The 12,500-nt window shown below is 37.4% G+C and overlaps 1 protein-coding gene across 3 annotated transcripts in view; it reads right to left on the bottom strand.

The window, feature by feature from the left end:
- The window catches only part of LOC138004087 (oxidation resistance protein 1-like), a 39,998-nt gene extending 33,903 nt beyond the window's left edge, over positions 1 to 6,095 (bottom strand). The window contains exons 1-4 of one of the 3 annotated variants that reach the window (XM_068850488.1): positions 5,999 to 6,095; positions 5,636 to 5,832; positions 4,850 to 4,908; positions 3,803 to 3,910 (exon numbers count right to left, since the gene is read on the bottom strand). In XM_068850488.1, the coding sequence (XP_068706589.1) occupies positions 3,803 to 3,910; positions 4,850 to 4,908; positions 5,636 to 5,832; positions 5,999 to 6,030 (396 nt within the window). In that variant the 5' untranslated portion in view covers positions 6,031 to 6,095. Of the gene's footprint in view, positions 1 to 3,802; positions 3,911 to 4,849; positions 4,909 to 5,013; positions 5,156 to 5,315; positions 5,457 to 5,635; positions 5,833 to 5,998 lie in introns of those variants that run through there. The other 2 variants (XM_068850489.1, XM_068850490.1) reach the window with 2 other exon arrangements.
- Positions 6,096 to 12,500: the final 6,405 nt, after the last annotated feature.

Raw genomic sequence — 12,500 nt, 5'->3', positions numbered from 1 at the left:
CATTACAATGTTCATAGAAGTGCATACAAACATGTGTGATCAAAGTAACTTGGATGTTGCGTTTTTCAAAAGATATCCCATAAAAACCAAGGTATTTGTCATTTAATTAAATATTGATCTGCCACCATGAAGTACCAGAAACTAGCCTACATAAAGCATAAATATAGTCTGAGACAGATGTCTTCAGTCTAGCTTGCACACGAAACTGTGGGCCTTAAGTTTTCTTTTTGTAGTTTATGCAATTAAAGGGGATGTCTAATGGTTCAGAAGTTGCTTAGTTCTCAAGTTTAATTACACTTGGACCCTAGTAGCCAAAGATATATACATGGATTTTTTCTTTATGACTAAATTTAATCCTGTCTTCAAATCCCATGTGTATGCTATAATAATACTAATATTAATAATAATAATAATAATGATAATAATAATAATAATAACAATTTAATAATACTGCATTTATTTTGCACACACATCCACTACTTACTTGAGGCGCTTCACAAAAAACTAACAAAACTGACATAACTTAGGCTAATAAATATACAAGTTAAAGAATTGCTCCAAATTTATAAACAATAAATTACTAATCTGAAGAAAAAGTTTTAAGTTTCTTCTTGGATATCAAAAGTGACTTGGAATCTCATATTTTTACAGGTCAAGTTTGTTTGCTCACAGCAAAAGTCCTGTCTCCATGTCCCCATAAGTTTTAGTTTTGGACATGGGTTCACTGTTTACAAAAACAACTTTCTCTTGATGTTCAAATTTCCCAACCACCAAACAAAAGAAGCTGTTGTTTCATTAAGCCAATAAACTTCTGTTTGGCACATTAATAACAACAAGAGACATCAAACAAAACATTGTAATGCGGATATACTTGAATCCACTTCACACCAATGAGCAGCAATTTAATAAACATTACAAATCAAAACATAACATGCTGAAAAAGCCCAAATGGCAAGAGGATATATTATAATACTGAATAATGAACGTTAGAATTTTACTTTATTTAAGTGTCAACTGTATTGATAGTATCCGCACTCTCATTGGACAATAGCTGTGTTTAGATGAGAGTATGGAAAAATAGCTGTGACATCACACAAATTTTGATTGTTTATGTGTTGTCAGACACGCATTTTGATTGGTAGGAAATACAATAATACAGTGCTGGAAATAACAGTCGGTCATCTGACATTGTCCGAACAAATTTTAAAAATGTCCAGCCAATTTCACATTATGATGAACACGATAGCCGAACATGTCACCAGCACATCTTGAGTTCTCTTCTTCAAGGTGTTGTCAGTCAATAAATTATGTCCGGTCCAATTTGTCAAATGTCCGACCAAAAGGAAGATTTGAAAGGACGTATGTCCTCTGAATAAATAAAAATTATTTCCAGCACTGTGTATGAGCGTGTATTAAGAAAAAAAAGCACATTATCTGCATCTCTGGTAACTTGCGTAACTGGCTCAAATTCTCCCAACCCTCCCTCTTGTTTACATGAGGGTATGGAAACACGGAAAACATCCTCTACTGCTTATAATAAGTAGTGGTGGGGCACTAATTGGGGACAATGGAAGAAGTCAAATCAAAGGTCGGTTTTTGTGAAGGGGGAAAACCAGAGTAGCAAGTTTCAAGTTTATTATACATGTACATTCACCTTTCATACATTTTCCATTAATCCTTACCCGCAAAATAACCTAGCTAATCGAGGTGGGTAGGAAAAATAAAAGATTACAATAATAGGGGTTGAGACAACAATAAAGAGAACAGATACACGAAACATCCACATAATATTATTAGGTTAAAATGACAGGGAGTTCATAGATTAAAAAGTAGGTGGAATAAAACAAATGTATAACTGAAATTAGGCTGACATTTTTAAATTTAATATTTACTAAATATTTCAACTAAAGTGTGCAACATAAGTATTCTCTTGTGTCAGAATATCCAGAGGCAGATTCTGTAAGATTTCCTTCAATTTATATTTAGGTAGAGCACGATCACTGTTGGGAATACTATTCCATATCTTTGCACCAATACTTGAAGAGGAGTTTTTCAAATGGTCCATTCTCGAATACTGTAGGTAGAAATTGCCAGCCACGGAAAATCGTGTACTATGATGATGTATTTTTGAAGAGTGAGTAAATAAGTTGGAAACATTTGGAGGCATTATATTATTGAATACATGTACATTGTGCATAATAAGACAGATTGTTTTAAAATAAAGAAGATAAAGAGGAAGAACATTCGATAATTTAGACAAAGATAGTCAGCATGGAATCTAACAGGCTTGAAATAAATCAAAAAATTGCAGAACCAAGATTTTTTCCAAAGAAAAACATCCCAGAACAGAGTCAAGAGAACTAGCCCACTCAACCCATGTGTGATGCCAAGTCTGGAAATCGAACCCAGGCCACATTGGTGGGTCCGGCAAGTGCACCCTCACCACTGTGCTATCCCTGCTCCCGGTGAAGAAGAAATAACAAATTGGGTATTTACAAATGAAGAAGACCTGCCCCCATCTGACCTTGGAGCTCAGTCAGTAGAGCAGCAGTGATCTAACCCAAAGGTCATGGGTTCAATTCCCACCCTGGTCAGAGTTTTTCTCTGTCCTTGTGTGGGCCCAATTCCGTAAGTAGGGCTAACGTTCGCATGCCTTACAGGATTGGGTAGAAAATAGCACTTCACATTACTCTCCAATAGTTAAGGACAGTGCCTACTGTAATAATGTTATTTGTGCATACGTTCTATGGATCTCAAGATATTCGGATTTCGTATGGGTGGTGCTTATTACATGGTATCTGACAGGATGCGGCGATGCGGATCTGCATAATTCACTGAAATGCGCATCTTCCGCATAATTTCGCGTGGTTCAAAAATGCAGAGAAAGAAGAGCTTAGCAAGTGCTCTTGGTATCCAAAAAGAAAATTGGGGGGTAACTTTGCATTTTTCAGAGATAATTAAGCTTCAATTTGGAAAAGAATTGCAAATATCGTTGATTAATTACCTTCGAAAAATGCATGGTTACCCCCAACTTTCTTTTTGGATTTTGATAACACTTGTTAAGATCTGCTTTTCCTGCATATTGAGTAAACTGCACAAACACACCTTTGAATTAGTAGGCACCGTCTTTAATTCTGTAGAAATATAAAAGTGCTACATTGTACAAGCCCTGAATGTTTGAAAAAGGTAACCCTTCCTTGTATTTACAAAGAAGGTTGTCATAGGTGTTTGGGACCACCAAAGACAATGCAGTCGGTGGCATACATGCAAGTCCTTTGAAAGGAACCAAGCAAATATAAACCTAAGCCAATTGCTAGCCAGAGGTTTCAGTGTCCACACTCCTACTTCTGTATGGAGGCGGTACAATTTAATTTTACTGTGAATAAAACATCATTCTGTTCAATTACTGTAACATTGTTTTCTCACAGAGAGATTTGAGCATTCAAAGATATACATGTAATGTTGTCTCAAATATGCTTCCAAGTTTCCATCCTCTATCCCTACCCAACCTCTCATTAGAAATGAGCTACTCCTAAAAAAACAAAACATTCTTCAATCTTTCCCACGGGCAACACAAGAAATCTTACAGAAAACAACAGGATTTCCAGTAAAACAAAGCACTTTCCTCCATTGATCACAAAAACTCTTTTTCTTACTCAACATTATGATAAGCCTCAAAAACAAAAACAAAAAATTCCATTAGAAGAGGAGTCCTCTTCTATTTAGGGACACTAAGATGGCCCCTGTGACATCAAGTAAAAAACTGAGAATACTAATAATTCTACGATATAAAACACCGTACCTGTCCTGGAAAGAGCATACGAGTGGACAACTTGTTTATTCTAGTCAGCTCAGATGGTGTTGTGTTAAATCGGAGTGCAATCTTTGCAAGATTATCATTTGCATCTACCTAAAAGTGGTGCAAAAAAATTAATGAACAAGTGAAAATTAAACACAAGGAACCTCTAATAATATTTATTTACTTCTATGTGCAATTATTCTACCTGGATTAAAAAAAGGTACATTGACCTTAAAAAAAGAAAAAAACAATAATTATTTTTATTATATATGTTGCGGTTCTAATTTTTTAAACGAAGAAAAAACAAACCACAACAAGTATACTGTATATGGAAAAAGGACTGAGTGGAGTCCAATTCAGTCTGTAATCCTTCAACTGATTAACAAAATCGGACAACCGCATAGTGGGAGTCTGATTTGTTTAATCACGAGTATAGTACAGACCTAATTGGATGACACGAACTCCTGTTACCAATTAATCATAACCATTACAATTTCCGAGAAAACAAATGCATTCCTTTTTCACTGCCTAATTTTACAAATTTAAACTCGTCTGTTTTGGAAAATCCCCAGTTTGGTAGGATGGGTGGTTGTTGCTACAGTTATTGTGATAAATTCTGTGATGGGTGGATTAAGCTGAGTGCACTTAATCTGATTGGCTGATATAACTGTCCAATTACAGGTGTCCAACTACAGCCAACTGTGTGATTTTACTGTCCGATTACAACCCTACACAATAATTAGTGAAAAATAAAGCAGTTGATGCACCAATCAATTTTGAAAAAGTTGTAATGGCTATCATTAAAATATACTATAATGCTATTACATAGAATTTCCAATGATCAATCATTTGGTTTTTGCACCCAGAGTTTAAATCATTGCTAAGTTACAACACCTTCATGGCAAGAATTTTTTTATGTACATATATGTTCAAATACACAAGGTTAACAAAAATATCTAATACAGGTATGTAAAAAAGGTCCATTTATAAGTACTGAACTTGCTTCATTACAAATCAAGCCATATCGACCAACAGTTAAATCTCGCTCACCAAATATTCCTTTGTGCCAGCTGGTTGCTTTCTCTTGACTTTAGATAGCATGTCGTAATCTACAAATGGATAGTCAGTTTAACGATCTCAAATTGCAAAACGCATCAATTTTATTACCACCACATCACAAGATGGCTCCCATTCTTAGCAAACATAATACTTGCCATTGAGACAAATCACGCGGCTTTTTCAATTCACAAGGTGCAAGCTTAAGTACTCAATTTATCGATCCAATTAGGTTCGCACAGTGAATTTCGGAGCGAAGTATGCCTTCGTCGCGTTGATAGCCTTTTTGCCCGCCATTTTAAGAGGACGGGAGACGAGTATTTTAAAGCAACTGCTAAGCACGACGGTACTAAAAGCAAATCATTCATCGTAAATTATTAATTCTTCTAAGTTGCTACGAGAAAAATTACTAGACTGGCAACGCAATATGAAAACAACAACTTGTTTTGAAATGTTTTACCTTGTCACGTAAGCTAAGCTATATGAAAAGTCACTGAATTACTTTTGCAACATGCGTTTTGCATCCCAAAGAATTGAACGCTCCTCTTGCTTTAATTTTACTTTTAGCTTAGCCAGACTAAACTCTTCCTTGGGATCTTATTTATGGCCAAGCGGAAAAAAACGTCCTGACACAATACAAGTGGAACTTTGGATATTTTAGAGCATAATCGCATACAATAATGAAGTGGCTTTCCTGTCACACCGCTATTTTTCCTTGTTTTTCAATAAAATCTGTGATGGAGACATACGCATAAGTTGGAGCTAAATGCATCAACTTACCAAGAGAAGGATAAGCTATCCAATGAAATCCCTTGGTAACAGTTTTACGAATCTCGCCACCTAGAAAGGCGGCATTTTCCCACGAAAGATATCGAGCAGAGCTTTCAGACTTGCTTCTTGCAGAGCGGAAGGCAACTCGTTTGTCCTCCGCTTTCGAGCTAATCTGCGAGTCTTTCGCTTCTTCTTCTTCGTTTGAACTAAAGAGGAAAGTGTTGAAAACGGATTTCAAGAGTTTATTAAAGCTTTAAATGAAACTACAAAAAAAAATTTTCAATCAATGAAAAAAAAAGCGAAAATTAATTAAAGAGTACAGAAATGCATATATCTCTGCACCCTCCAGGGACAACACTTTAGATAGCGTACCTTGAAATATAGCCTTTGATAAGACTGTACATAATATGCTTTCCTAAGTCAGGGGAAACAGGAACCACACCATGTTGCCAGATCGAGTGACCTCGAGGTCGGTCAGTGGCTATCTGACGTCATACTCGACTTGTCGATTTATTTCCGTAAAATTTTCGTCGCAAAGACAATAGGGCTGTTTATACGAGACAAAATAAGCCGCGGCTTACATAAGCCGCGAACACCCCGTATAAATGGTACAAAATCTAAGTTCACGACTTTCTCAAGCCGCGGCTTATCCTGGCCTGGGAGTTTATACTCGTATAAATAATTCCTTTCGTGTATTATGTACGCCGCGGCCAGAGTAAGCCGCGGCTTCTTTTCTCTCGTATAAACGGCCCTAATGTTCGCGACCAGCGCGACATATACGCATGAATACCACAACAACGGGTTGTGACTACAATAGATACTCCAAAATAAGAGACATTTAGTTTGTGTATATAAGGTACCAAACGATTATACTAAAGTTTTACTACTAAAGTTAAAAACAATTTTAATAAGAAAGCTGATTATCAAGTGAAGCTATGATCCTCGCAGTTATGAACGCAATTTTTGCAATTGCGTAGAGAAGCCTGAAAAATTCAGGATTTCAACGGGGTTTGAACCCGCGACCTCGCGATACCGGTGCGACGCTCTACGCAATTGCAAAAATTGCGTTCATAACTGCGAGGATCATAGCTTCACTTAATTTCATATCCGCAGTTCATATATGATCCATTTCATATATCATTTCATCATTCATTCATTCATTCCTTACGGGAACATTAGAACTCACAAATGACCAGGTCCCAACGTCAGTGGCTTCATAGCTCAGTTGGTTAGAGCATCGCACCGGTATCGCGAGGTCACGGGTTCAAACCCCGTTGAAATCCTGAATTTTTCAGGCTTCTCTACGCAATTGCAAAAATTGCGTTCATAACTGCGAGGATCATAGCTTCACTTGATAATCAGCTTTCTTATTAAAATTGTTTTTTCAGGCTTCTCTACGCAATTGCAAAAATTGCGTTCATAAATGCGAGGATCATAGCTTCACTTGATAATTAGCTTTCTTATTAAAATTGTTTTTAACTTTAATAGTAAAACTTTAGTATAATCGTTTGGTACCTTATATACACAAATGGAATGTCTCTTATTTTGGAGTATCTATTGTAGTCACAACCCGTTGTTGTGGTATTCATGCGTATATGCGCTGGTCGCGAACATTGTCTTTGCGACGAAAATTTCTCACAGAGAGACTTGAGTATTCCTGCATTATCGTTCTTCATTGTTTTTTTCTTTTAATGAGCCAAGGCTTCGCCGCAGTTATTGAGTCTCTAAATCATTCCTTTCAAACATTTCCTTCAAATTAAGAGACCATGAGCCACCAGTGCTGGCAGTCGCTTGGTGTTCTTTAATTTCCTCTCGCGGAGGAGTAACGTTTTTTCCAGTTGATTTATGCACTTGGGACATAGGTCAACGGAAAAGAATTCAGTCTGTAACTAACGGACCCCAGGCTCGGTTAGAAGGAGCTATACTGTATATTCATGGTGAGGTCAGGCCGCTTTGGAAAACGTATCTTCAAATTAACAATTATCTAGGTGTGTGATTGGCGAGTAAACTTATCTGAAGAGCATTGCAATACAATTTTCTCAGCATGGTCAACAAAACGTCTTGGACTTATCAAACCGTGCTCTTAACATCTACTCCAGAAGTAAAATATAAGGGATTACGGAGCGTTTGGCATTTTTTCTTTTTCATTTTTTATATTTTTTTCCATTGAATACCGGTCTTTGTCGACCTTAAAGTGGTACTATGATCAAAAAATCATTTCCTTTTTTTCTTCAGATTTTGAAAGCGTGTTTGCTTAACACCTAACTGGCAAAATTTTGAGCTTTGCGTTTTATCCAAAGGCTGTTTATTTTGAGTGTAAGTTTTGGATTTCATGGTCCGCCATTACTCACATTCAAAACTGGCCGATTGGACCTCAGAGGGTTGGATCTAGAGAAAATGACGTCATTTACTCACTGGCTTAAAATTTCAGCGTGTAAACGCAATTTATTATATATGCAAAACACGGGTTGAAAAGTCTGAAAGCCCGAAGCTCCCGTGCTGCATATTAATTAGGCCGCGTACACACGCATTGCTTCTTAAACTAGTGAGTGATTGGCGTCATTTTCGGCCTCGACCCAGCTCTCTCAAGATTTTAAAGTTAGTAATGGCGGACCAATAAATAAGAAAATTCCAGTTAAAATAAACAGGTGTCTTTTTAAAATCAGAACTTAAAACTTGGGTGAGTTAGTGTTTAGTTAACATAGTTTTGAAATCCAAAGGAAAAACAATTTTTTTTTTGGTCGTAGTACCACTTTAAGGACATCTTAAGGATGTTCGCGTCGCAGTTATATATGAACGTATTTTTTGTAATTGCGTAAAGAAGCCTGAAAAATTCAGGACTTCAACGGGGTGCGACGCTCTAACCAACTGAGCTATGAAGCCACTGACGTTGGGAGCTGGTCATTTGTGGGTTCGAATGTTCCCATGACGAATGAATCAACGATAAAATGATATATGAAATGGATCACATATGAACTGCGGATATGAAATCAAGTGAAGTTAGACCCTCGCAGTTATGAACGCAATTTTAGTATTAAATGTCCCATTAGGGGAGGGAGGAGTATCCTGTATCCTTAAATATCCTGATCTGTATCCCGTTAATTCTTGTGGTTTGTATCACTATAATACCCCGGTTCGGTTTTTTAAATATCCTGTATCCCGTTAATTTACCCCCCCCCCCCCCTGCCCCCCGAAACATCCCATATCCCTATAAGTTTTTTACCTAAATATCGCGTATCCTGATAACCCCTACTAGGGCCTTGTTGTTTCCACTGGATAATTTAGTAGCATTAATAATAAGAAATAGCCTCTTTCTGTTTTTACAACAAATAACTTCTAGTTAAATTATAGATTTATCTTTCTGGTAATCTCTCCCCATTTTCCGAAGTTTACCCGTGGTTGTAGTTCACTGTAACTGGACAATTTGTGTTAACTGTTTGTTTATCCCACGGATACGCCCGTATAGGTGTCTTGTATTACGACAAGACTGCACAGCGCAGGCGACTCTGGTCCGTTCCGTCCGTTTTTTGGGTCATTTAACCTCCTTATTTTAGCCATTTCAAATATGATCACTGGCAATCAATACAATACTGAGTTCTAACGTTGCCTGGCATTCTGTGGCCTTGATACCCACCGGTATTTTTGTCATTTATACGGTTTATAGGCTGCTACGTGACGCGTAGATTACCTGGCTTATTAACAGCTACTAACCTCTCATTGACGCCGTGGTAGATCAAGCACCGGCTGTTACTAGCGAGTCAGTACATTCGGTTCTTCTCTTCCGCAGTGACTTTCTAAGTTTTTTTTGTTTTCTTATGACGTTGTCATATTTCCACCTAGTTGACTCTGTTCAGGCGCGGATCCAGGGGAGGTGAAATGGGTGAATTTTCACGCCCCCCCCCCCCCCACCCTCTTTTTTTCTGAGCCCCCCTTCTTGCACAGACCTCAAACACCTCAACCAGGCTTTGGTTCTATTACATTATTACAAAACGTCACCCCACATTTCAAAATCCTGGATTTGCGCCTGCTGTTATACTTCAGTCATTTTAAATATGATCATAATGGTAGCTATCAAAGATATCTTACCGTTACAGATAAACGGTTTAAGCTCCAACCCATCAATCCAAATAAAGTATTTTCACTTTTAAATAAACTAGACAAGTCAAAGGCAACGGGCCTTGACAAAATATCTGCTAGGTTTGTCAGGGAATGTGCTGACCTTATTTGTATGCCGATATGTGATATTTTCAATCAATCCATTAGCCAAGGGACGTTTCCAGATGACTGGAAATATGCAAGGGTTACCCCTCTTTATAAACAGGGTGACCGCGGTGATGTTAACAATTACCGCCCAACATCGATGATTCCAATAGTGGCGAAGGTGTTTGAAAGGATAGTTTATGAACAGTTATATGCCTATTTGGAAGAGCACGATATTCTATGTCAAAATCAGGGTTTCGTGCTAATCATTCAACTGTAACAGCTTTGTTGGAAGCGACAGTTCAGTTTTGTCTAAATGAAGACCTAGCAAACGTTTTCAACTGGCTACAAGCGAACAAACTCACATTGAACATGACCAAAACCGAATTCATGCTAATAGGGTCGAGGCAGAGACTGAATGCTCTCACAGCTTAACCAACAATTAGAATGAACGATACTCAAGTGAGCCAGGTAACAGCTACAAAATCGCTTGGTGTAATAATAGACGATAAACTCGATTGGCATAGTCACATCGAAAAATTAACTAAAAAGATCGCCTCTAACACACGGCATTCACGGAAAACAGCTTTTAGTTTATACTGTTTATAGTATACAGTTTGAATTTTAATTATTTTAGCGTATTGTGATATGTATTTTTATGGGCTGATGAATTGATCGTGTTTAAATAAAAATTATCTATCTATCTATCTATCTATCTATCTATCTATCTATCTATCTATCTATCTATATATCTCTCTATCTATCTATCTATCTATCTATCTAGTCATCGGCTACTGTTTAATGATGTGCCATTTTTCGCACTTTTGTATTTCCATTTTCGCTTCTCTCCCAGTAATTTTATGAATTTGATTTGATTTGATTTGTTCTGATTTCAGTTGATTTGTAGTCTCCCCAATAAGTAGATCACTAGTGCTCGGCTAAATAACCTTGAGACATAAATAAAGTGACTATTATTATAATCTGAGTTCGTTTATAGGGGGCGTCTTTGCGCTTGCGACTGGGCGGCATGGACAGGGGCTAAGTGTCGACATAAAGCTCAACTGGGTTAGACATTTATTCAGGTGTGGTCACACCGTTTATCCTCTGACAACTGAGTGAAGCTAAATGTCGTACGTAACGAAAAATCTGGAGAGAGCGATGAGTATACTAATTGGGTAGAGGAGACAGTGGGGCTCTTGATGCTGCGTTGAGTAGGGGATGAGGGGGAAAAAATTGTCTCCTTTTTAAGACCAGTTTTTTTTGTCAAGAACTTGATCCGATTTTTGGCTGCATTGCGTTTTTATCAGCTGTCACTCTAATGAATTAAAGATGAAATTCCTATTTCAGTCAAACCCTTGAAAAAATCTACGTCGCTTTGTTTGGGATTTTATCAAGACCAAGCAACATGTATGTACCCGGATTAAATTAATCGTATTTTCACAAGTAACCGTCAACTTTATTGTCAATTTTTCACTCGTGAATTTGCGCGGTCTGGAATCCTTGTGAGATATAAGGCGAGATTGCTGTTATCATTTTGTAAGCGAACAGGACTTAAGGCGTGATGCCCAACGAGTCCCTTGGTCGAGATGAAACGAGCTCCGTAAGACTAACCACGTGTAATGTATTTTCACAAGTAACTGTCAACTTTATTGTCAAAAATATAAATGCAGCAAATAGAGTTGCTTTAAAGTGCCCCTAACCCTTTAAGTTTTTTTTGTGGGGGGGGGGGGGGGGGATAGATTTTCATATCGTTCAAGAAGTCATTTCCGGAATTCTTTTTTAAAAATATTGAATCCTGATTTTTTTTTTACGAGGGCTAAAAGTGAAGGCAGTCGCGACTAATTTTTCACCTATCGTTCACATTAGTCCCCCATTCGGCCAAATGTGTCTATTTATCGAGCGTGACGTAAGAAAAGGACATCGTGCAAGCTTGAGTTGCTGGAATGTCCTTTTCTTACGTCACAGCTAAACAAAGTGTCAAATATCGGACGCTTCTTAATGGGTCGTCCCTAATGAGCCCACGAGACGATAATTTGTCCACCGGGGCTTGTAGCGCGCAAAAAAATAAAAATTTCAGTAACTTCAAGCTCTCGTAAGAAATTAAAAAAATAATAATTGCAAAAATTAGTTCTTGCAAGATATGAAAATCTACCAGAAACATAACAAGTTGAAGGGTTAGGGGCATTTTAATGCCGTAAGACCTATGAGTATTATATTGTCAGTTCGAGGAATAAATTCAATTTGAGCTGTTCAAATTACAGGAAAACGCCGAAATCACCCAGCACTGACTACATGTTATATCATCATTACTTGATGTGCTTAAACACATTAAAGGGGCTCTGTCACCGGTACTACTTTTAATCATTTTAAACTAAAAAAATTATGCCGGAGATACTTAAGTCAATTTTAAAGAGTCTTTTGACTACATTTTGACTTTGGGTGCCGATGCAAGGGATAAAAAATGGTTTGCATATACACTGTCTTCCTACAATTTAAAAACAGGTTCTTAGATTTTAAAGACCGTTTTATGAGGAGTAAAAATAATGAAAATGTTTCCTTCGCGGTTCTGGGTTGAAAAGAGAAAACAAATCCTGTAATGGATACTCTTAAATACGTACCTCTGTCTCATTCTTAAGTCCATCAAATCACATGACACGCTTTTGAGTAATTTAGT

Source organism: Montipora foliosa, chromosome 5 (genome assembly GCF_036669935.1).
Source record: "Montipora foliosa isolate CH-2021 chromosome 5, ASM3666993v2, whole genome shotgun sequence".
In the NCBI taxonomy this organism is placed as follows: Eukaryota; Metazoa; Cnidaria; class Anthozoa; order Scleractinia; family Acroporidae; genus Montipora; species Montipora foliosa.
This window is presented reverse-complemented; position numbering and strand designations above follow the sequence as displayed.